This window comes from Triticum aestivum, chromosome 5B (genome assembly GCF_018294505.1).
Source record: "Triticum aestivum cultivar Chinese Spring chromosome 5B, IWGSC CS RefSeq v2.1, whole genome shotgun sequence".
Classification (NCBI taxonomy): Eukaryota; Viridiplantae; Streptophyta; class Magnoliopsida; order Poales; family Poaceae; genus Triticum; species Triticum aestivum.
In genome coordinates this window covers 86,133,433-86,159,591 of record NC_057807.1, presented here as the reverse complement: position 1 = coordinate 86,159,591, position 26,159 = coordinate 86,133,433, and the positions used below count along the sequence as shown (strand labels likewise).

At 47.8% G+C, this 26,159-nt stretch overlaps 1 protein-coding gene across 4 annotated transcripts; it reads left to right on the top strand.

Annotated features, from left to right (window-relative positions):
* Positions 1–8,816: 8,816 nt before the first annotated feature.
* On the top strand, positions 8,817–25,569 carry LOC123110545 (B3 domain-containing protein Os12g0591400). 4 transcript variants are annotated; one of them, XM_044531098.1, is made up of 9 exons: positions 8,817–9,116; positions 9,402–9,522; positions 11,747–12,087; positions 12,841–12,970; positions 13,189–13,484; positions 22,834–22,949; positions 23,371–23,794; positions 23,885–24,096; positions 24,206–24,665. In XM_044531098.1, exons 2-6 carry the CDS (start codon positions 9,415–9,417, stop codon positions 22,868–22,870), a joined length of 912 nt encoding a protein of 303 aa, XP_044387033.1. In that variant the 5' UTR covers positions 8,817–9,116; positions 9,402–9,414; the 3' UTR covers positions 22,871–22,949; positions 23,371–23,794; positions 23,885–24,096; positions 24,206–24,665. The 4 variants fall into 4 exon arrangements, with proteins under 4 accessions (XP_044387033.1, XP_044387032.1, XP_044387031.1 ...); XM_044531097.1 differs by lacking the exons at positions 22,834–22,949; positions 23,371–23,794; positions 23,885–24,096; positions 24,206–24,665 and having other exon boundaries at positions 12,841–12,880; positions 13,189–15,572; XM_044531096.1 differs by lacking the exons at positions 22,834–22,949; positions 23,371–23,794; positions 23,885–24,096; positions 24,206–24,665 and having other exon boundaries at positions 13,189–15,571.
* The last annotated feature ends 590 nt before the right edge of the window (positions 25,570–26,159 follow it).

Genomic DNA, 26,159 nt, shown 5'->3' with positions numbered 1-26,159 from the left:
CAGATGACTTTCCCTCAACCAAAAAGAAGAGACCAGATGGCTTTATATATGGACCCCGATAAATCCCGAATGTTCGGATTTTAAGCATGTCATCCCAAACGTTTTTCATGGCAACTTTAATTGGAGCGAGGTGGCAACTATAGTTGTTAAAACATGGGCATCCTTGTCCCAATTGTTTTTTTGCCAGAAAATTACCATGTTTGTCAACCTCGTGTGAATCAAAGTTGCCATGAAAAACGTTCGGATTGTCATGCTTAAAATACGAACATTAAAGATTTATCATTTCTGTTTATATATTTCCCTAAAAAAGATGGCTTTATATATTCATGGCTCAACGTACATGGTGTGAGGCAAGTTCTGATGAACTATCCCTGTAAACTTCCTGTGATCTTGACATTGCTATGATCCAATCCTCCGCCTGAGAGTAAATTGCTCAAAGCCACCACATTTGTGGCGAGAATACTCCAAAACTACCGTTTTTGCCGAAAATCACAAAAAACCACCAACTCTGCGGCAAGTGAGTAACAGATTGCACTGATTCGAAATTGAGCTGCGTCTAACAGCAAAGCTGACGGGTGGGACCGGTCTGGCTGGGCTGATGTGGCGAAGACTAAACCTAGTCGTTGTTTGACCTGCTGAGGTGGAGAGGGGGCCCACCTGTCAGCCACATCATCGAGGTCCACGATGAGCGCACGAGCCCGTTGACTGGAGGCGGTCTTCGGGGGGGAAAGGGAGGAACCACCAGGAGGCTCGCCGGCGGCCACACATCTTGTCTCCTCTCTCCTTTCCTTCTCTTCCCTCCTCTCCTTCCTTTTCACAGGAGCTGCGGCCATGGATGAACGACAACGGCGAGCCCCCCCCCCCACCCCGGTGCGCCCTTGCCCGCTCCGGCGAGGCCGAACTCCGGCGTGTCCGCGCCCCTGCCCACTCCAGCGAGGTCGAACCCCTCCGGCGAGATCGAGGCACCCCGTGCCCGCTCCGGCCCCGTGTGCCCGTACCCCTGCCCACTCCGGCGATACCAAGGCCCCGCGCCTGCCCGCTCCGGTGAGACCGAGGCCCCGCGTGCCCGCTCTGGCGAGGCGGAGCCCGCGCGTGCCCGCGTCCCAGCCTACTCCGGCGAAGCCGAGGCCCTGCGTGCCCGCTCCGGCGAGGCGGAGCCCGCGTCCCAGACTACTCCGGCGAGGACGAGGCCCTGCGTGCCCGCATCGCTGCTGTAGGCTGCTGGGGAGGAGGCAGCGGACCACGGCGCCTTGCGGGGTGGATCCGGTGGCCGGTGCCTAGATCCGGCGGCTAGTGACGAGGGAAGCTCGTAGGGCGTCGCCGGCGCGCCACCGCCCCGCGTCCGCGCCTGCAGTGCTGCTGCATCTCGTCCGCGCCCTCGCGCTTGTGCCTGCAACGTCGTCGCCCCGCCTGCGACTGCAGCACCGCCGCGCGCGGGAGAAGAGGCGGAGGAGGCGTGGTGTAGTCGGGGTCGTCGCCGCCGGGGCAGGGCCGGAGTCAACGGGGGGAGAGAGAGGGGAAAAGATTTGTAAGCAGGAAGAAAGATGTGTGGGAATGACATGTGGGACCCTTGTCCACGTCAGCGTATTGTTCAGGTAGATTTGTCCACGTAGACCCGACAGGTGGGCCAGCGCTATCAGTTTCCGATTAGTCGCGACTCACAACTCGTTTAGTGCAATCTGTTACTCACTTGCCGCAGAGTTGGTGGTTTTTTGTGATTTTCGGCAAAAACGGTAGTTTTGGAGTATCCTCGCCACAAATGTGGTGGCTTTGAGCAATTTACTCTCCGCCTGACGAGAGATGTTGCTAAGTTTGTAGCATTTGGTATTCAGAGCACTTGTTTTGATCCTTAATTTATCCCCACAATTCCATAGTTTTGTTTTGTCAGTCTAGTCCTCTCGATTTGATCCTATGATCTCGTCGACGAGTGCCAAACTGCTTGTACCATGGAGCACGAAACACGCTTGCGTGCACGCTAGCTTAGTCAGATCGCATCAAGAGTCGGCACGACGTGGAAATCAGGTAAAGGCCTGACACTCATGGAGGGGATGGGTGCGGCGGAGGGTGAGATCTTTGATATGGCGAAGGGAATGATGGGGACTGCCAGATCAGGGGAGAGCGAGCGTTTATTTTTTCGATTTTGGGGGATTTTTTTCTTTGTGAGGTGGGATTGCATTGAAAAAAAATCAATGGAAGGGCAGTCAATGAGGTTTGATGGGTGGTCATATTTTGACCATAGTTTTTTTCCTAGAATACGCACAAGTATGTACATCATAGATTCATAAAAGAGAAGGGAAAGAACCCCATCAAAGGTTGGCCTAGGCCAAGTACAACGTGACTACTTGCGGTTGACCCCCCTATAAACAACCTAAGAAAGAACGGGTTCATGTCCCCTCGGAACAACCCAGCTCTCTACCAAGCCATACCCTCCTCGTAAATCCGGTTCATCACTACGTTCATGAGTGGCGACGCATTGTAAAAAAATGATAGCATTGTGATGTTTTCACACCCCCTATCATAGCAGTAGCACTAGTATGAAGATCCTTCCTTTTGTGTGCAAGGGTTGTAGTGACTCGCTCAACTCTAATAAGCTATACATTCCTGATGGCCCCCCAAGCTTCATGCCCTAAAGCCCGTGAGAACCTTGTGCCACACACCACGTGTGAAGATACGGGCCACGAGTAATTTTAACTAATAAAATATACGTAGCAAAAGTAATATAACCAAAAATATGTTCAAACACAAATATATAATTTTTCATAACATGCATTAATATTTTGTTAATTATATCTACGATCAAAATTTGGCATAAAATATGAAGAGGGTCAATAAACCAGAACGGAGGTAGTACCCTTTAATAATAGAGACATAAAGATAACACCTACGATTAAATCAACTTCATCCGTGGCAAGACCTTCAACAAGGTAAGGACACATTCTTCGTAACTAAGCTGACTATTAAAGGTGGGGACAAGAGTTTTCACACTGATATGAAGCATTTTCCAGTCAACTGCTTGATGATCATCTGATAGCCTCCTTCGCGAGTACTCACACTCCACGCCATGGCCAAAAAGCACTAGCAGATTGATATGACGTCTTCCCATCTTAGACCACCGCCACGCCTGTTTAGTGGACGTCCATGCCTCGACGCGGATCTGGCTGCTGCCACTCCACACCGATGCGAGTCACATTTCAGCATCCACCGTACCACCGAAGTTGTTGCGTCGGTGCTGGATGCTGACAGGGAACAATGAGTGCACATGTTGCTCATTAGCATCAGACTGAAGGTTTTCTATTTCAAAATGGCAAAAATTTCACTTAGCCTCTAACTGGTCAATATTTTTTGAAATTTTGAATATTGTTTTGAACAAATGAATGAATTTTTATTTGAATTCAAATAATTTAAATTCAAACAGTTAGATAAATAGAAATGTCGTGCAGAATGACATAATAGTTTTATATATCCTGAGGGCATCTCTAACCGATTCACTATGATTTAGAGGAGGATATAGCAGATTATTCTTTAGAGGAGCATATTTGCTCCTAAAAAAAGTGTCATTTCTGAATGAACTCCTAAACTTAGTTCCTTAAAAAAAATTAAACATAAATTCAGTGCAAAATTGATTCAAGCAACTTCATCAAACTTGACTTGAACTTGATTCAACCAGTTGCATCAACTATTTTACATAAATTAAATGAAATTTAAACTAGATTGCATAAAAACTTTAAAAAATACTACTGGCTATCTCTCTCTCGTTCTCCAACCTCTCCTAGTCTAATTTGGTAAGCAACACGTTTTCTCCGGTGCCACCACCCCGGCCCCGCCCTTGCCCTCCGGTGGTGCCGTCGTCGTTGCAGCAAAGGTCGATGACATCTGTCGCTCCGTACTTGTACATCTCGTACAATCGGCGCTCCTCCTCGATGCACTTCAGGTATATGCGACGGAGCTCCCCCATGTACGCCTCACCGGCTTGCTCCACCTCGAGGTGCTAGCGGGCCTTTCAGTCTTCCTAGATCTTCTTTATGGTGGACACTCGGAGGTCAACGGGCACCAACTACGGCTGGTCGTCGGGGAAGTTGCGCCGGGTGTTGGCGTCGTGGAGGCGCACTGACATTATGTCATACTCATGTGCCTCTTGCACCGCCAAGATAGAAGAGCCAATCCAAATCTTCTCATGTGTTTTCACAGTCGGTGGTCTCCGCGACCCACGCCCCCCACCAACGCTACCAGACGTAAGATATTTCCTCTGTGGCGGCGGCGACGATGGGAGGTCAGTGAAACGGGAACCGCCGTCATAGTAAGAGGAAGCACTGCTGCAGGCATGGGCTCATGACTTTTCATGGCAACACGGATCCATGCGACGGCGAGGAGTGGCGGCAACTGGATCTGCCCATCTTTGGCGGCGGGACGGCGCTGGAGTGGATAGGGGTGGGGGTGGGGCGCGCACGGCGGGGCTTGGGCGGCGATGGAATGGAAAAGGAGGAGAGGTAGGGCATCGATAAATTTTACTCCACGGATGGGTGGTCGAGTATATTTAAGGGTTGCAACAGTTGCAACGTACTACCTCCGTTTCAGTTTACAAGTCCTACGCGTATACCTAGATTGCCAATTTTATCACCCTAATATAAAATATATAACACAAAAATTATAGCATTTGAAAATAGAACATCTGAAGTTTATATTTGTATATTTTTTGTAATATGTGACTTGTATTAGGTTGGTCAAATTGACGATCTAGAGATACGCGCATGCCCTGTAAACTGAGAGAGAGGTAGTAAAAAATATCGTCCACTAATGGATAGGTTTGGTGCCGGTTAGAGGAATAAAACACACACATATTTTTTTTAAGAAAGAAGAAAACATATTTTATCCTCCTCTAGCCGAATAGTGGATCGGTTAAAGATGCTCTAAGGGTTATTCCGTTGGTCAACTAGTAGCTATTTTTAGGCTGGTCATAGTGGGAGTGATATAGATAGTGACATACATGCCACGTAAGCAAAAAAGATGACGTGTCAAGTAATTAATAAGGAGAGAGGCATATAGAGTAACATAATATATTACCATCACATAACGCTTCCCAATGCAAAATGAATCTACAAAACAATAAATGAAGATGTATATGTTATCACACTTATGTTAGACTACCCACAGTGAACATAATATAGGTCTAGATAAAATAAACAGTGGGAGTAGTAACATCACATATATCTAGATAAAATAGATGATGTGGCAAACAATAAATGAAAAAAAAGAGGCATGTGGTAACATAGCTAGTTACTACTACCAGTATGAGTAACATCACACATATCAAGACAAGATGAGTCTATAGCCTAATAAATAAAGTATTGCATTTTATAACATACTCTATATGTTACTCCCCACTATAGACGTAGTAACATAGAGTAGTAACATGGGCATGTTATTACTCCATGTTACTACCTCCGTCCTGGTTTATAGGTCTTTTTTGTAGTTTGCGCCAAATTTTGACTAAAGATTTAACTAACAAAATGTTAATGCATGTTAAGAAAAATTATCTCATTAGATTCGTATTTGAACATAGTTTTCAAAAATATAATGTTTGGTGACATGCATGAATTTTTTTTTAGTTTAATCCATGGTTAAAATTTGGCACAAAATACAATGGGGACCAATAAACCCGAACGGAGATAGTAATACCCATTATGGCTAGTCTAAGTTACTTCCCACCCACTATGACTAGCCTTACCGCGCTTTATACGAGTGGGGCAACGTGAAGAGCAAAAACGGGATCGGACTAATCATGAAGTGCCAACGTACAGAAGTATACGTGAAGTCTTTTCGTTTCATGGTAAATGAAGATAGTACAGTAGTAAATGAGCGTTTGAGTTCCAAGAAGCATAGTATTGCTGAGATTCCCAAAGATAGTAACATACATGCCACGTAAGCAAAGAAGATGGTGTGTCAAGTAATTAACGAGGAGAGAGGCAAATAGAGTAACATAATATGTTACCATTACATAATGCTTCCAAATGCAAAATGAATCCACAAAACAATAAATGAAGATGTATATGTTATCACACTTAGGCTAGTCATAGTGGGAGTAACTTAGGTAGTAACATAACACATCCCAAGAAACAATTGCTTATGTGGCATGGAGTTAATGAAGAAAGAGATGCTTGTGGTAACATAATATGTTACTGTAACATAACACACCCCGAGGCAAAATGAGTCTATATCTCAATTAATGAAGGCTTGCATGTTATCATCTATATGTTACTACCCACTATGAAGGTAGTAACATAGACTAATAACATATGCATGTTACTAGTCTAAGTTACTCCTCACTATGACTAGCCTTATGTTAGACTACCCACAGTGGGAGTAACATAGGTCTAGATAAAATAAACAGTGGGAGTAGTAACATCACATATATCTAGATAAAATAGATGATGTGGCAAGCAATAAATGAAGAAAAAGAGGCATGCGGTAACATAGCTACTACTAGTACTAGTATGAGTAACATCACACATATCAAGACAAGATGAGTCTATAGGCTAATAAATAAATTATTGCATATTACCACATATGTTACTACCCATTGCGGCTAGTCTAAGTGGTAATATAGAGTAGTAACATGGGCATGTTACTACTCTATGTTACTACACATTGCGGCTAGTCTAAGTTACTCCCCACCCACTATGACTAGCCTTAGGGCATCTCCAGCCGCGCCCCCAAGAAGGCCTCCCCAGGCGTTTTTTTGGCGCCGGCGCCGAAGAAACGGCCCAGTCGCGTCCCCAGGAGCCCGATTTTCGTCGGCTTGGGCCGAAAACAGCGCCGGCGGACCTAGCCCGAACCCGGCTCGCTGGGGGGCGCCCGGGGGCACCGGGCGAACTGTTTTGGCGCGAAAAAGCTCGAACCTGCCGCGTACGTCCTCGACAGCCCGCTCTGGGACCCTTACTTCCGCCGCCGTCACGCCCAGCAGCTCGAGGCCACCAACGGCGTCGTGCCCTCCGGCAGGCTCAACGCCGCCGGCCAGCGTCGGTGGTGGGGCGTGCCCGGGCGCACGTTGGAGGCCGTCCTCGAGTACATCGAGGGTGGCAACACGCCGCGCCTCGAGTACCCCGCTCCCCCTTCCTTCTCACGCCACCGGGGAAGCTCCTGGACCCCGAGGCGCATGGAGACCGGGGGGGTCCTCCTCCTCGTCCGGCGGCTCGCCCTGCCTCCGCCCCGTCAAGCCGGAGCCCCAGGGCACGCCGGTCAGTGCGCGCACCCGCAGCTCCGGCGTCCGCATTGGCGCCAACGCCTCTCCATCCACCGGCCGCTTCGTCCTCGTCGAGCCCAAGCCGGAGCCCGATTTCCCCGCGGAGTACGAGGAGATAGCCCGGCGCGCTTCTCCGACGAGGACGCCATGCGGTGGGCGCGGGACGACTACCTCCGCGACGAGATGATCCGGTAGCGCCGGGCCCTGGAGGAGATCGCCGCCCGCAAACGTGGGCGCGAGGACGAGCACGGCGTCGTGGTCCTCGACAGCGACGACGACGACGCCCCCGGACCGTCCAACCCGCCGCGCCAACCAGGGGAGGGATGCAGCAGGGACGGCGGAGGCGTAGGCGGGGGCGGCGACAACGACGACGACGACGACGGCGGCGGTGACTACACGTGGTTCTACAGCCTCCTCGGCATGTAGAACCGCGTGGGCGGGCGGCAAGGCGAGCGGCGAGGGAGACGGCGGGGTAGCCCGTGGTAGTTTTTTTTTTGTAAAATATGTTTAAGTTTGAATGAACTCGCCGATGTTTGCATTAAATTTGAGTTGTTTTTGCGTCGTATTTGACTTTTTGACTAACCGTGGGCGCCGCAACTGGGGGGCATCACGCCCCCAGTGCGCGTTTAGCGTCGGTGCGCCCCCAGGGATGATTTTTTGCCTCTCCTGGGGGCTGGAGATGCCCTTACAACGCTTTATACGAGTGGGGCAGCATGAAGAGCAAAGACGGGATCGGACTAATCATGAAGTGCCAACGTACGGAAGTCTTTTCGTTTCATGGTAAATGAAGATAGTACAGTAGTAAATGAGCGTTTGAGTTCCAAGAAGCATAGTATTGCTGAGGTTACCAATGTGCGCGTGCCATGCATCCATCCACTTAGCGGCATTCATTTCTCTCTCTTTTTCCTGAGACTTTGCATTCATTTTTCTCTGCCAACTAGCATATCGTAAACCCTCTTGTATCCTGCCACTACCAGTATATTACTCCTACAGTCTATCATGCGAGTCGAGCCAGTTGGATCTTCTTCCTTGCCGTAGGTAGTTCCCCGCGGCTCCGTTCCTCCTCTCCGTCCACCCTGTGAAAGAGTCACCGTCGCTGCCGTAGTTTTCTTCAGTCTCCATCTGTCCGACGCTCCGGCGCCGTCTATCCTGTACGGCTTTCTGCCAAAGGTAATCTCGAGCAGCCCTTCTTGTCTTTCTAGTACATGTTCAGATCATGCAGGTGTGATTCATGTAGGCATGTCTAAGTGCATTGTAGTTTTCTTTCGAGGAACCAAACCGATAGCTTTTTTTTCTCCTAAAGAATCTTATAAAAGGATGATACTCGTTTGGTGATTGCACCTTAGCTTCATTCCCCTATCCTTGGATCTGTAAACCTTCCTTGTACATTCCCAATCTTTTTTTTTTGAGGGATTGTACATTCCCAATCTTCAATGCGTAGGCAGAGCTCGTGCCGTTTCAGTTCCAAAAAAAAAAAAAAAATTACTCACCAAAACTGTTGGAAAAGGAACGGTCTGGTTTGGTGCATGTGGTGGGCCTAAACAAATTGGCCCAAATCGCTACCTAGCAAAAACTGTCGCCAGCCCAGCGGCGAGCGCTCCTTCTCCGTCACTACCGGGGAAGAAGATTTCGAGGATGGGGTTTGCTGCTCAGGTGGTGGTGGCGGCGAGCCACCTGATGCCCTACGGCGGAACCAGGCGCTCCGCGCGCGTCGACCCCGCCTGGGTCCGGAGGCTTAGCGCGAAATTCGACTAGGCGAGGCGTAGTTGGTGGCAGTGTCTCGCCGTGGAGAGAGACCGTGGCCTGTGAGGAAGAGGGTGAGGGGATGAGGAGGAGGAAGCAGCAGGATATTTGGGTCTTTGCGCGTGGCCTGATGGTAGGTATCTGGAACTCGTATTTGCAGTTCGTACATGAAAGACAAACAAGTTCAGAGTTCAGACATGAGTAGATAGGTAAATGAGAGACAGCTAAATGAAATTGTACAGAAACAAGAAACGGGCAGATACCTATGCAGGAGCTGCATTTGTTCTTTTTCGTTTCTCCCAAATTCGGTGGATATGTTTACAAATTTTGGAACCTTACCCACAAATTTCTCTTGGGATGCTTACCTGATATATCTGCTGAAGTTCCTCTAACAGCTTGATCTCAATTAACATGGCAGGTGTGGTCAAAGAATGCAGACATCTTTAGCAAGATGCAACGAGTGCGTCGTGTACCATAATTGGCACCGCAAGGGTGACTGGAAAAGGCGTTTCGTCAAGATTGTCACCGGTGATTTTGTGGTACGACCTTGCCATTCTCTGTTCTAGAAAAAGAGTTTCGTCAACAGTACTTGTTGGTCAAAGGCATGTTTTAAAGGAAACTAAAGAATGCGAGGTAATATGGAACTTGTAGGTGGCACTTCACAAAATAACAAGTAGGGGTGAGTAAAGTCATCAGCACTTATCTGGTTATAAGAAGTCATTCTGAGCATGACTATGAACTAGTGATAAGTAGTGCCTTCGTTGTTGTTGATATATTTTCCGACTTACCGAAAAAGGCTTTCACCCCGCTTTATATATAAAGCAAAGATCATCAAAAAACCCGGTACAAACGCACGCCAACACAACACACACACCCAAGGCAGGATACAAAGATGCTGTACGCAGCAATACCACCCCTAACACTACAAGAGCAACCGGAGATCTCGGCCGTGACCACGCCACCGCCAAGAGGTGAAGCCGCATATGGCGAACCGTGTGCTCCAAGGCGGCGCCTTCAGGAAGGGAACGACACTCGAGCGCCGCCACCGCCCGACATGAGGGTCAGGGTTTCCCCTGGAGCAACACGACGGGCAATGAAGGCCGCGACGACGCCTTCAAGAAGGGAGCGAGTCGCCGCCGCCGGTCCGTCCAAAGATAGAGCAGGTTTTCACCCCGGCCAACAATCAACACCACCGAACGCCACACCTCGGCAACCATGCCGCCCACACGGCCATGGTCACCAGGCAGCACCAAGCCACGGGCTCTGCCCATGAGCACCGCGCTCCCACCACCAGGGCCGCCGCCCTGGCATCCAAGACCTTGACACCACCTCACCCGAGACCCGCCGCTACTCCAACCAAAGAGACGAGTGGAAAGGTCCCGTCTTTCGCACCCCTGGGCGACCCCCAGCGCCGAGACCCAAGAGGCCGGCCGAAACTGGCCTCCATCGACCTGTCCTGCTGCACCGGGCGCGAGACGGGCTCAGTCCTGCTGCCGGGCGCGAGACGAGCTCGATCCTGCTGCCGGGCGCGAGACGAGCTCGGTCCTGCTGCCGGGCACGAGACGAGATCAGTCCCGCAGCACCGGGCGCGAGACAGGCGATGGACCGCAGCTGGGAGAGGGCCAGCCCTTTGACGAAGGTAGCGTCCGAACGCCGAGGAGAGGAATCGAAGGCCACAACAAGCCGCTTCCCGACGGGCCGACGCCGGAGATGTCCGGCCGCCGCCGTGAAACGACCCAAACCACCGCCGTGAGCCACCACCACGCCGTGGCAGCCCACCTCCATTCCGGGACCCCGAGGGGCAGCCCCGAGCCGCCTTGCAGCGGCTGAGGAGCGCCGCCGAGGTCGCAGCCCGCCCTCGCGCCGCCCGTCTGCGCCAGATCCCAAACCGGGAGCCGCCGCCGCCACGAGCACGCCAGCCACCGCGCAACCTGCGCCCCAGCCCTGCCGCCACCTCCCGCATCGAGACGAAGTAGACCGGAGTCGGGTCCGGCCGGACCTGACCAAGGACGCCCCGCCGCGACCAGCAGGAAGAGAGCCCACCTCCCGCGCCGCCTGGATCCCGCGACACCAGTGCGCTCCACCGCCCCCGTGCAGCCCTCCGCACCACCAGGAGACGCCCAGCACCGCCGCCGGTCGCCGCCACAGCGCCGCCGCGCCATCCCGCACCACGACGCGCCCCGGCCCAATTGGATCTGCCCGCGGCAGCCCCACCACGCGAGGGGGAGAAATCGCCCCGCCGCCGCCTAGGCCGGCCGGGCTTTGCCCGCCGGCGCGAGCAGGCGGCGGCGAGGAGGGAGGGGGAGAAGGAGGACTGCTGGTGGGGGGGCGGCTAGGGTTCCTCCCCTGCCGCCCGCGGGAGCGACAGAGGGAGGAGAGGGAGGAGCCTGAGTACTCCCCTGGACCATTTTCTAACCCTATGTCTTACAGCGGTGTCAAATTTCCTAACCCTATGATATTCTCCATACTGACATAAATCACCTACAGACTACTACTACAGTATCCCAATCCCATGCCAACCATCTACAGACTATACTACTATAGCATGAGTATACTAGGTCACACTCAACTATTGTTTGCTTGGTGCCGACATGACTACATTTTGGTATCATCCAGTTGATGTGTGTTATTTTTCTCCATAAAAAACAAATGTTGGTTTTGTTCAAACAAATGGGCTTTTATAGTGCACCATTGAATCTTGATTCCCGTTACAGGAACCTTCTGTTTAAGTCAAAAAGAGGTCACATTTTCTTATTCTTGCAGGATGTACCAAGAAAGTTCTTAGAAAATAATATCAGAGGGCAGATACCTGACGAAGTCAATCTTGATTTACCTAACGGTAAAACATATACCGTTCAGGTTGCGAAGGAAGAGAATGGCCTCATCTTTCAATCTGGATGGGCAGAATTTGCCAGAACTTATGAACTCGTACAGGGTGATATCTTATTGTTTGAATCCAGTGGAAGCTCCTGCTTTGAAGTTCGAATATTCAATCAAACTGGCTGTGAGAAAGAGTTATCCTGTGTTGCGATGAAAAACGCTTCTTGTCTCGATGAAAAGAGCATGCCGCATGATAATGATATGCAGTCGCCAAAAAATGAAAGGTTGGCTTCTAACTGCAGTGCTACCTCTTGTCACCTTTATTGCCTAACAAGTAAAATTACGTAGAAATATCGATATTTGATTCTTACCCATACTAAAGTAGGAAATTCGCTCATTTTCCGTATAGTGTTTAGGCCCCTCCCAATGCTCCACCTTGTACAGGTGCTAAGCCTTCCATGTAGGCAAAAAAATCTGATGTGGCAAGTTATTTAAGAGGAGAGAGATGAGTGTGGTGACCCTGGAAGAAACAATGCTAAGCGCGTGAACCTAGGCAAAACATTTAAAGGAAGGAAACCCACCAATACATGAAGAGCTTTAGTTGCTAAATCATTAAATGAAGCAAGCTTAGCAACCATAAGCTAAGCACCTATGCATTGGGGAGTATAGTTACTAAGCTATTTAATGTGCTTAGCACCTCATCTAAGCACCCCTGCATTGGCAGCAGCCTTATGTGATGCACACTTGCCCACCTACTGCAATAATCCAAATTTATTACTGTATTTATTATCATGTAAGTAGACTGTTTGCCTAACTGCAGCATGTGGTGTGGTAACATGAGTGAGTATTTGAGTTAGGCCCTGTTTGGAATCACTCCGCCCCGCTCCACTCCGCGGAGCTGTGGAGCTGGGCTTGAGCCGCTCTGCGAAAACGAGCTATAGCCTGCTCCACTCCGGGAGCGGAGTCGAGGGAGTGGAGTGAAACCAAACAGGCACTTAGTGTGCATCTAAACAATTTCATCTCTGCTAACATTGTAGGTGTGGTAACATGAGCGGCAAAAGTCACGCGATATGCAAGGTGTGTGCTGCATTTTATTATTGGCACCACATGGATAAAATGCGTTTCTTCATGGTTATGATGGGTGTCAGTGCCTCAAAAAATGAACTGGTAAGACATTGTTAATTACGCTGTTCTCATGCACTAATATGTATCTTATTTAGGTCTTTGAGATTGTTATTTTGGGGGATGTTGATAGATTGAGCTAGCTACTTTGTAAACTTGATTCCGAAGTTGGGATCTTAGATTTTGTACACTGCTCTTGTTTTCCTTTACAGTGACTGCTTTAACTCGTAAGTAATTATGTGTTCTTTTTGTTATTCCTGCAGACCATACCAAAAGAGTTCGCAAACAATGTCAGAGGGAAAATATCTGACGAAATAAAGCTGGAAGTGCCTGATGGACAAACATATAGAGTTCAGGTTGACAAGGAACCGAATGAAGTAGTCCTTCGATCTGGATGGGATGCATTTGTTAGAGCCTATGAACTTAAAGAGGGTGACACATTGTTGTTTGCGTATACTGGGAACTCCCACTTCAAAGTTCAAATCTTCAATGTAAGTGGTTGTGATAAATTGTTATCGTGCATCATGAAGAATAATCCTATGCGATCACCTAGAGAAAGGTCAGTGGTAACTAAATTCGATTCTGTGTTTCTAGGACAAATAAGAATAACATTATGCACTTGTTGTGTCATATCTTCTATATACATTCTTGTAAATGTACCTAGGACTCCCTCCATTCGAAAATATTGTGTGTTTAGATTTTTTTTCAAAGTCAAACCTTGAAAGCTTTGACCAAGTTTAATAATTTTTTTATCAACATCTTGAATAAGAAATCAATACCATTAGGGAACTACTGGTGCTCCACCTTGGACTATATCTTAATGTTGACACATAGGCAAAAATCTAATGTGGCACACTATTTAACGAAGAAAGAGAGCATTACAATATGTTAATCTAGATATAGCTCTTAGCACAAAAACCAAGACAAATCATATGTTTTCTCTCGCAAAACACATTAAATAAGAGCTCTTTCAAATACATCAATAAGATATTATACAGTGAAGGAGCTATATCCAACTACACACTCAATGTATATGATATAGCTTAAGCTATAATGCATTAAGAATGCCCTTAGATTCATTTTGAAATACATTTTCATATGGGATATATTTGGTATTGTATATATAGATGGTTTTCTCAATAAACCTGGCAAACTTTTCACTTTGGTGAAAACAATTCTCACTACATTATGGGACAAAGGGAGTACTTACGGCATCTCCAACAAGCTATATGCATTCTTGTTGGAAAAAAATGTACATGTCGTCAACCAACAAATTATCTTACGACTACTCCAATGAGTTGTATCTAAATTGTCCACTAGGAGGTGAGAGAATAAGTGTGGTTGCTCGCTAATTCACCTTGGAGCTTGTGCAAGGGTTGTTGGTTAATTTACATACAATTTTGCTCTCTCTCTCTCTCTCTCTACATTTACTAGATGATATCTTGCATGCTGCGGCGGGATTGGTTGCAATATGTTTGAAGAGTTTTAATTGTATGGAATTTGAATATGAGAATGTAAATTGTAAATTATACATATGATTTACATACAACAACAACAAGAAAGCCTTTAGTCCCAAACAAGTTGGGGTAGACTAGAGCTGAAACCCATAAGATCTCGCAACTAACTCATGGTTCTCGCACATGGATAGCTACCCTGTCCATGACTAGTTCTTTGGTGATACTCCAGTCCTTCAGATATCTCTTTATGGACTCCTCCCTTGTCAAGTTTAGTCTACCCTGACCTCTCTTGACATTATCAGCATGCTTTAGCTGTCCGCTAGGTACTGGAGCTTCTGGAGGCCTGCACTAAATATGCCCAAACCATCTGAGACGATGTTGGACAACCTTCTCTTCAATCGGTGCTACCCCACCTCTATCCCGTATATCATCATTCCGGACCCAATCTCCTTGTGTGGCGACACATCCATCTCAACATGCGCATCTCCGCTAGACATAATTGTTGGACATGTCGCCTTTTAGTCGACCAACTCTCAGCACCATACAACATTCTGGGTTGAATTGCCATCTTATAGAACCTGCCTTTTAGCTTTTGTGGCACTCTTGTCACAGACAATGCTAGTCGCTAGAAGCTTGATTGATATCCCCATCCTTCTGCAACATTGACCCCAAATATCAAAAATTGTCTTTCTGAGGCACCACCTGCCCATCAAGGCTAACCTCCTCATCGTGCCTAGTAGTACTGAAACCGCACCTCACGTACTCGGTTTTAGTTCTACTAAGCCTAAAACCTTTCTATTCCAAGGTTTGTCTCCATAGCTCTAACTTTCTATTAACCCCAATCTGACTAACATCGACTAGCACCACATCCGCAAAGAGCATACGCCCTGGGATATCTCCTTGTTGTTAGGAATAAGCAACCTGTATTCCCATGGGGCCATAGGCCGATATATATATACATATACAGGTGTGGAACATATGCAGGAAACCCCTTATACAACGGGATAAATACAAAGGGGTACATGACTTATATTATAACTCTAACACCCCCCCTCAAACTCATGGTGGATGAACAACACTGAGTTTGGAGAGATAAAAGCCATGTTGTGCTCTAGTCTGGGCCTTCGTCAGGAAATCCGCCAACTGTAACTCGGAAGGCACATACTGAAGAGCAATAACCTGATCCTGCACACCAGCGCGCATATAGAAAGCATCAACACCAATATGCTTGGTGAGCTCATGCTTCACAGGATCGCGCGCAATGCTAATAGCACCTGTACTGTCAGATAAGAGCAGGGTCGGTGTAGTGACAGAAACACCAAAATCCTGAAGTAACCACCGTAACCAAGTCACCTCTGCCGTCAAAAGAGCCATTGCTCGCAACTCAGCCTCTGCACTCGAACGGGAAACTGCAATCTGTTTCTTCGTCTTCCAGGCAATGAGAGAACCGCCAAGAAAAACATAGTAAGCAGAAAGTGAACGGCGATCGGAAGGATCACTAGCCCACGTAGCATCCGAATAGGCCTGAAGCTGTAAAGAACTGGAGCGAGGAAAGAATAGACGGTGAGAGATCGTGCCCCGAAGATATCGGAGAACACGAAGGAGATGACTATAGTGAACCGATGTGGGAGCAGAGACAAACTGACTCAGAATATGAACCGGATAAGAGATGTCCGGACGAGTGACAGCTAGATAGACAAGACTGCCAACGAGATGACGATAACGCGTCGGGTCAGGGAGAGGATCACCATCAGTAGCACGGAGGTGAACATTGAGCTCCATAGGAGTCTCAACAATGCGCTCATCAGTAAGAGCAGCACGAGCAAGAAGATCCTGATTATACTTTTCCTGGGATATAAAAAAGCCATCAGAGGTAGAAGAGACTTCAATCCCAAGAAAGTAGCGAAGAGGTCCAAGAACAGACATAAGAAACTGTTCACTAAGACGGGCCTTTACAAAGGCAATATACTCGGGGTCATCCCCAGTGATGATCATGTCATCAACATAGAGAAGAAGAGTCCGACCATGAGGAGAAAGGTGAATAAACAATGCTGGATCATGAGCACTTGCTGAAAAACCAGCAGCAGTGATCACAGAGGCAAAACGCTCGAACCAGGCGCGGGGGGCTTGCTTAAGGCCATAGAGAGAGCGACGAAGACGACATACCATGCCATCAGGAACAGAATACCCAGGTGGTGGCTGCATGTACACCTCCTCACGCAGCTCACCATTAAGAAAGGCATTCTTAACATCAAGCTGAGATATAGACCAGTGGCGTGCAGAGGCAACGACAAGAAGGGTACGAACAGTGGTCATATGGGCCACAGGAGCAAAAGTCTCGTCATAATCACGACCATGCTCCTGCTGAAAACCACGAGCCACAAGACGAGCTTTATGACGCTCAAGAGAACCATCGGAACGAGTCTTAACCTTGTAGACCCACTTACAAGTGATGGGACGGACTCCGGGAGGAAGAGAAACAAGATCCCAAGTACCAGTGCGTTCAAGAGCAGCAATCTCCTCTGCCATCGCAAACTGCCATTCAGGATGAACAACAGCCTGACGGTAAGAAGTCGGCTCAAGAACAGCAGCACCAACAGTGGGAAATCCAAAGCGATCAACAGGCGGAAGAGGACGAGAACGCAAGCCATAAGTAGGCTGAGAGGAAGATGACGACTCATCCACAGAGGCATCCACGGGTCGTGAACGACGAGTGTAATGCTGAGGAAAAGATGGCACAATAGAAGGAGGAATCGCCAAGGTAGAATCGGGGGGTGGCGACGAAGAAGTCACCGGAGATGAAGGTGTAGAATCTGGTGACATGCTAGGTGAGGAGACCGGGGAAGATGGTGGTTGCAAATCGACTAGAGGTGGAGAAGCATAGGGAGTGGAACGAATAGGCACAGGCTCGACGGGGGTGAGAGGTGAGACAGGAAAAGTGAGGAAAGAGATATCCTCCACTGAAAAAGTCGAGGAAGATGGGCGTGGATAGAAGGGACGAGACTCATCAAAAGTCACGTCTCGAGAGATACGCATCCAACGACCGATAGGATCCCAACAACGATAACCCTTACGCTCATCACTGTAGCCTAAGAAGACACACTCAACAGACTGAGCGGTCAGTTTGGTGCGTTCGCGAGGGGCAAGAAGAACATAGCAAACACAACCAAACAAGCGAAGCATCGAATAATCGGGAGAACGATCAAAAAGACGCTCGAAAGGAACACCACCCCGTAGAGCAGCGGAAGGCTGTATATTGATAAGATAGGTGGAGGTGGAGACGGCCTCAGCCCAAAAATGAGGCGGGAGAGAGGCAGCAATCATCAACGCACGAGCCGTCTCAAGAAGATGTCGATGCTTTCGCTCAGCCACGCCATTCTGAGCATGAGCACCAGGACAAGAGAATTGAGAGAGAGTTCCTTGCTCAGCAAGAACACCACGCAACATCTTAGAGATATACTCGCCAGCAGAGTCAGCACGAAAAACACGAATGGGTGAAGAGAATTGAGTATGAACCATGGCAGCAAAACGCTTATAAATAGACAACACTTCACTACGAGAAGTCATGAAATAAAGCCATGTGTAACGGGAGAAATCATCTATGAAAATAATATAGTATTTATGACCACCTTTCGAAGCGAAAGGAGCCGGACCCCATACATCAGAATGAACTAAATCGAAAGGACGTTTAGACACTGACTCACTATGTGAATATGGTAACTGAATCTGCTTGCCAAGACGACAACCCTGACACTCTAAAGAGACATCTCCTGAGACAGACCCCAAAAGACCTCGACGAACTAAAGACGACAACCGAGAACCACACAGATGACCAAGTCGATGATGCCACTGCTTGAAGGAACCAGTAACGGAGGCGACTGAAGCGGAGGAACTGGCGATGGTGGTGGCAGCGGAAGGAACATGAAGCCAGTCCAACTCCCAAAGACCCTGAGAATCACGGCGGCGAGGGCCAGCCCCAACCAGAGTGTGCGTGCGACGGTCCTGGACAGAACAAGAGTCAACGTCAAGGATGACGCGACAACCAGAATCAGTAGGTTGACCAGCAGAAAACAGATTCATGGTAAGTCGAGGAACATGAGCAACATCAGGAACAGAATAAGAGGAGTGGAAAGATTGCCTCTACTAGCAACAGAAAGTGGAGTACCATCAGCAGTGAAGACATGAACAGGAGAATCCAGCGATCGAAGAGAGGACAAAGTGGAAGAATGAGAAGACATATGAAAAGAAGCTCCAGAGTCCAGAACCCATGGGGATGTACCTGACTGTGTAGAGGGCGGTTGCTCAGTGCGGGAAGCATCAGTCACAGAACCAGCAGTACCCGTCGAGGAAGAACCTGAAGCCGCGAGCAGACGCTTAAGTCTCAGAATATCCTGCTCGGTCAAAGCAATGGCTGAAGCTGTCGAGGTAGATGACGAAGTCCCTGAAGATGATGATCGCGCCTTGCGCAGGTGTTTCCGCTTCGTGTAGCACTGGGACTCAATATGACCATCATTGTTGCAGTAGTCGCAATGTGGACGGGGGCGACCTGAGCCTCCAGAAGGAGTGGGCAAGAGCGGCGGAGCACTCGAGCGAGAAGGGGTCGGTGCAGCAGGTGGAGTGGAAGAAGCCCGAGTAGCGAGCACAGAGGGAACCTCCAGCAAACCAGCACCACGTAAGCGAGTCTCCTCAGCACGAATCTCAGAAAGCGCCTCCATGAGTGAAATACGGCCACGAGCAAACAACTGAGCACGCCGGGGCTCAAACTCCTTACGAAGCCGAGACAGGAACTCGTAGACGCGATGAAACTCCAAATTGGCCTGGACAGCCTGGCAACAGGGGCAAGTACGACAACCAGCACTGCGGAGAGAATCAAGTTGGCGCCAGATAGCAGAACTCTGTGCATAGAAATCATCAACAGTAGAGTCACCCTGCTGAAGAGCATGCTCCTGACGGACCACAGAGAGGTATAAGGCATCACCCTTGGGCTCATAGCACTGACGAAGACTGGTCCACATCTCAAATACAGTAGGAAGGCCCAAAAACTCAGAAGCAAACTGAGGCAGAACACTAGCAGTGAGAACAGCTGCAGCACGGGCATCATCATCAAGCCACTGGGTGTACACAGACAAAGCACCATGATACGTCTGAAGAGCCTCCTCATAAGCCAAAACCTGCTCATCATAAGCACGATCAGCAGCCTCATCAACAAGCTTAGCCGCATCCTTTGCGGCCCGATTAGCATTCGCAGGAAGAACCGATGGAGTCGGCGGAGTAGGGGCCACTGGAGGAACCGGACGTGGCGGACAACAGACCTCGCCAGAAAGAACACCCCATAGGCGGATGCCACGCATATGAATGCGCATGAAGCCAACGAACTCGGTGTAGTTAGAGCCATCAAAAATCACCGGGCAACGAGGAACAACAACATAGCTTGATCCAGTAGACATTGTTTTTTTTTGGGCGCGCACGGCGGTAACAGATCAGGAGTTGGGCCCCTTCGTCCGGCAACCAGCAAGTCGATCGGCTAGAGCAGAGTGCCTGAGAATTCGTCCTGCAGCAGGAGGCGAACAAGCGGTCTGGAGCAGGGCGTCACGTGAAGCTGGCGATTTCCAATCGGGAGCAGGGGGAGCCGCCGATCCAATCATGGGAGATAAAAAGGGGGGGGGGGCGATCGATCCGACTTCGAGTGCGATTCGGGAGCGGAGGAAATCGATCGAAGCCGGCGGGACCTGCGCGAGCGATCGATCGGGAGAGGCCCGACTGTGGGGCGACGGCGACCAGATCGGGAGAGGCCCAAGGCCCAACTGCGGGGCAGGGCAGAGCGATCAGATCGATCGGCAGACCAGCGGGCGAACGGAAGACGACGGGGCGAGGCGGGCAGATGAAACCCAGCGGCCAGAGTAGCGGATCAATGGCACGAGTTGCGGCGTGCAAAAAAAATTGACCTAGCTCTAATACCATGTTAGGAATAAGCAACCTGTATTCCCATGGGGCCATAGGCCGATATATATATATACATATACAGGTGTGGAACATATGCAGGAAACCCCTTATACAACGGGATAAATACAAAGGGGTACATGACTTATATTATAACTCTAACACTTGTGACCTCATTCATCAGCACAACGAAAAGATAAGGGCTCAAAGTTGCTGTTGTTGCAGTCCTATTTTAATCGAAAAGTCATCAAGTCGCCATCACTTGTTCGGACACTTGTCACAACATTATCGTACATGTCCTTGATGAGGGTAATGTACTTTGTTAGGACTTTGTGTTTCTTCAAGGCCCACCACATGACATTCAGCGGTATCTTATCGTAGGCCTTCTCCAAGTCCATGCACACCATATGCAGGTCCTTTTGCTCCTTATATCTCTCCATAAGTTGTACTAAGAAAATGGCTTCCATGGTCGACCTCCCAGACATGAAACCAAATTGATTTTTGATCACGCCTGTCATTCTTCTTAAGCCGTGTTCAATGAATCTCTCCCATAGCTTCATTGTATGGCTTATCAGCTTAATTCCATAGTAATTAGTACAACTTTGAACACCATCCTTGTTCTTGAAGATTGGTAATAATATACTCCATCTCCATTCTTCTGGCATCTTTGTTTGCTCCGAAAATGAGGTTGAAAAGCTTAGTTATATCGCTGTGCCTCTGAGGCCTCTCCACACCTCAATGGAAATACAATCAGGGCGCATCGCCTTGCCTCCTTCATCCTTTTTAAAGCCTCCTTGACCTCGGACTCCTAGATTTGCTGCACAAAACGCCTGTTGGTATCATCAAATGAGTCATCCAGTTCAATGGTAGAGCTCTCATTCTGCCCAGTGAATGCCTTGTCGAAGTACTCATGCCATCTATGCTTAATCTCCTCGTCCTTCACCAGGAGCTGGTCTGCTCCGTCCTTGATGCATTTGACTTGGTGACATCCCTCGTCTTCCTCTCTTGGATCTTGGCCATCTTATAGATGTCCCTTTCGCCTTCCTTCGTGCCTAACTGTTGGTAGAGATCCTCATACGCCGGACCCCTTGCTTCACTTACAGCTCGCTTTGCGGTCCTCTTTGCCACCTTGTACCTCTCTATGCTGTCTGAAAAATGTTTCTTCTCCTTAATAGCCTTCTGGACATCATTGTTCCACCACCAGATATCTTTAGCTTCGCTTCTACTTCGCTGGGACACTCCAAACTCCTTTGAAGCCACCTAAAGTATGCAAGTCACCATCTTCATCCACATATTGCCTGCATCACCTCCTTCCTCCCAAGGGCCCTCCGTAATGGCCCTCTCCTTGAATGCATGAGGTACCTCCCCCTTGAGCCTCCACCACTTCATTCTAGCGACTTTAGCGTGCTTATCCCGTCAGACACGAGTCCGTAAGCGGAAGTCAGCCACCACAAGCTTATGCTAAGGGGCAATACTTTCTCCAGGTATCACCTTACAATCTAGGCAAGCACGCCTGTCTTCTCTTCTCGAGAGGATGAAATCAATCTGGCTAGAGTGTTGACCACTACTAAAAGTCACTATATGTGATTCTCTCTCTTTAATCAGGGTTTTAGCTACAATCGTGTCGTAGGCTAGAGCAAAGGTTAAGATATCTTCTCCTCCTTGATTCTTGATGCCATAGCCAAAGCCCCATGCACCCCTTCAAAACCTGTGTTAAATGTACCCACGTGGCCGTTGAGGTCTCCTCCTATGAAGAGCTTCTCGCCAATAGGTACACTCCTAACCATGTCCTCCAGACCACCTCAGAACTCCCTCTTGGTGTTCTCATTGTGGCCTACTTGCAGGGCATACACGCTGCTAACATTGAGAACCAAGTCGCCAACTACCAGCTTGACCAGGATAATTCGGTCCCCACGTCTCTTGACATCTACCACTCCATACTTGAGGCCCTTGTAGATCAAAGATGCCTGCTCCATTTCTGTTTGCAGTCGTCCATGTGTACCATAGCTTGAAGCCGGTGTCCTCCACCTCCTTCGCCTTATGTACCCTCCATTTGGTTGTCTTCTCTATAGCTGTAAAATATTTATAGAATATAAGTATCATGTCCCGTGCATGTTTAGAATATAATTAGTGGGTTTGGTTAAGTGGCATATGTGATGAGGTGAAAAGTGTACATGTTGAGAACAACAGAAGTAATGGAGTTATGCATGTTCAGAGTAATAGAATTAGTTGGATTGAAAAGGTGGCATGTGTGGTGAGGTAGGATGTGTGCATATTGAAAGAAATGAAAGTAGTGGGGATCAAGATATAGATATATAGGATTCCGTGTCACATGATCATACATACTAGGTGTCAAGTTTTACCAACACCTATCTTACAACTGTTAGAGATGCCCTTAGTAAGATATATCTGTGTGCGTGTGTGGTGCTTGGGTGTGTGTGTGTGTATGAGCATGTCCTCTCAGTGGATTTGATTTCTGTATTCTAACAATTTCATCTCAACTGAACACAGTATGAAGAAACTATGCAGTGTGCCTAGAATGTGTTGATCGCCATTATTGGCACATGAAAGATCATGATTGGTGTTTTGTCAAGGTTATGAGTCTGAGTAATTTCAAGGATGAAATGGTAAGACCTTGTCAATAACACTATTTTGTGCACCAAATATATATTCTACAGTTTTCTAAATTGTTGTTTAGTGAACAATTGAGAAACACTGCTAATCTTGATGCTGAAATTAGGAGCTTGAGAACCAATTTTGTTTACAATAAATATAGTTTACATGAAAATGAAACTGCATGAAGCCCAAACAACCAAAATTTTCTACTCCCTCCTATCCAAAAAAAGTGTCGTGGGTTTAGTTCAGCTTTAGTTCAAAAGCCACGACACTTTTTTTTGGATGGGAGGTAATAATAAATAGTATTGAAAACATGTGCTCTTAATTTTTCTCACAGTGGATTATAGGTAGGGATATGGGCTGGAAATCACTTAACCTTGTCTATGGTCATTGGCTGCTCAATGGTCCTTTTTCATTTGTTCCTTTATGCAGGCCATACCAGATGAGTTCACCACTAATTTCAGAGGTCACATTTCTGATAAAGTCAAACTAGAAGTAGCAGATGGCAACATTTATAATGTTCAGGTTGCCAAGGAACAGGATAAGTTTATTCTTCGGTCAGGATGGGTGGACTTCACCGGTGCTTATGAACTTCAACAGTATGACTCCCTGTTCTTTATATATAGTGGGGACTCCCACTTCAAAGTTCGAATCTTAAAACCAAGTGGTTGCGAGAAAGCGTCGTCATGTGTTACAATGAGCTGTGGTCCTAATGTCCAAGAAAGGGTCATTTGTCATGCTCTATCACTACCTAGCATAAAAAGATGTAGAAATGACAATTGGACGGACAATTCGAAAACTGCAAAGGTTACTCCAACGGACTCACCTTCACAGAAATCAAGTTCAGAAATGAACAGTTGAGTGTGCAATTTCCGTTGCTGCTTTTTAGGATTTCTTTTACTACTATTTTGTTCTCATTGTTGCTTTCATGATTGATGTTGCACAGCACAAGATGTCACATCTTCAAAATATATTCCGGAACCAAGAAGTTCAGGTGGCCTTCCAGGGTCCACTGAATCACGGCACATCTTAGAAAAGGGCTGTATACTGACTAGCGCTCAGAAGACAAGAGTCGACACATTTGTGAAGGAAAGTTGGACTGGAATCCAATTTTATGTCACAGTCATGAACGAGAAAAGTCTGTCTGATGGATGTCTGGTACAGTATCTTTTGCAGTCAATGATCTTTTTGAATGAACTAGAACTTTGTCGAAATTGTTAAAACCCTAGCTCTCTGCAATTACGGTCAGTTCATTTATTTGTAACAGGTCATCTGCAAGGATTTTGCAGCCAAACATCTTCCGCACCAAGACCAGACGATCAAACTCTGTTATCCTCAGAACAGCAAAACATGGGATGCCAGTTTGAAGGTTATCACTGATGGAGCATGCACCCGTTCATGCATCCTTGCTGCTGGTTGGCTGGACTTTGTACGCGACAACAACTTGCGGGAAGGCGATATCTGCGCATTCGAAGTGTCAAAGGACCATGATAGAGTGATAATAACAGTCCACCTCTTAAAGAATGTCGTCGTAGCAGGACATACCAAATCAACCAGCCAGCAGCAGAAGAAATGGACTCACACAGGCTATGTGGTTACAAAATACACCAAACTGACTTGCAAGCAGAAGAGAAAAATCGAAGAGAGGATCCAGGCTATTAGACCTGAAACAAGAATATTTGTGTCCATCATCTATAGCAGCCGTAAAGCTGCTGCCTTGTGACCATGAGGTCACGGGTTCAAGTCCTGGAAATAGCCTCTTGCAGAAATGTAGGGAAAGGCTGCGTACAATAGACCCAAAGTGGTCGGACCCTTCCCCAGACCCTGCGCAAGCGGGAGCTACATGCACTGGGGCTGCCCCCTTTTAAGAAGGGGAGCCTTGGCGCAGTGGTAAAGCTGCTGCCTTGTGACCATGAGGTCATGGGTTCAAGTCCTGGAAACAGCCTCTTACAGAAATGTAGGGAAAGGCTGGGAGCTACATGCACCAGGTTGCCCTTTTTTTCATCTATAGCAGCCGTGCCAAGCTGGTAAGTTCTGTCGATCCATGCTAATAAGGATCTGTTGTTTCTTGCTCTGTTGAAAACTTACCATTCTGCCTTATGAATGTGCATCGAGCAAACTCAGTCCATAGAAGTGCGATATGCTACCGCTCATCTTCCACGCGAGGAGCAGTGGGTGAGGCTTCAACTGCCTGGGAAGAACCACACTTGGAAAGTCAAGCTCTATATCGGCGACAAGGACAAGGGCAAATGTTATGCACTACAAACAGGCTGGAAGAAGTTTGTAGATGATAACAAACTGCAGGATGACGACATGTGCCTGTTTGAGCTACTCAAGAACAAGGAGCTCACCATGAACGTCCACATCATTCGCAGAGATTGAGAGAAGCGTAGCTGGCCAATGTCGCCTGCCATGGTGGTGGCGCCACTCTTGGTGGTAGTTGGTGCATTTTGTATCAGAAATGCACAAACTTTGGGTTCCCCCATCTCCCAAATACTTGCAAGAAACCCTGTCGATGTCGATGAGATGGGTTTCAGTTTGGTTTCAGCTCCTGCAAGCATGTCTATGTTTTGTTTCAAAGCTACTGGTTAGATTTTTTTTTTGAAAAGAGGAAAAAACGCTCAATCTCTACACCGAGTGATGCATGCATATTGTTAATTATTGATATTGCCGAACCAATCCTTTTTTTAAGGCGAGAAGCCTGGCCTCTGCATCAAAAGTTGCGCACAACCAATTTATTAAGAAAAATAAGTCCAATTCACCGAGTACAAAAAGGTTTACAGCAAAACACAACCATGTAGGTCTGAAACAACTAAATTGCTCCACATAATCTGTTACTGGCAATGCCATCCAAACTGGATGAAATAACTTAGTGCAACAATTTTCAGACGGTTGCACCCAAGGATCATAAGCCCTCGTGTCTCCACACGCTGCATCCATGACCACATATAATCGATATCGTAGCTTTGAAGATAACCTGCAAAAATGAAATAGATCATCTGTTAAAAAGGTACATTCAGGCAATTCCAAATTGCCCAAAGAGTGAAATAAATTCACAATGCGATTTGGCCCTTCAGACTATGGTGAATACCCTCCAACCAATTACGAAACAAATTTGGTACTCCCTCCGTCTTGGTGCATAGAGCGTGCGCGTAGTTCTAGGTTGTCAATTTGACTAGCTAAATGTGTATTATATGCTTTTGATGATATATAACACAATT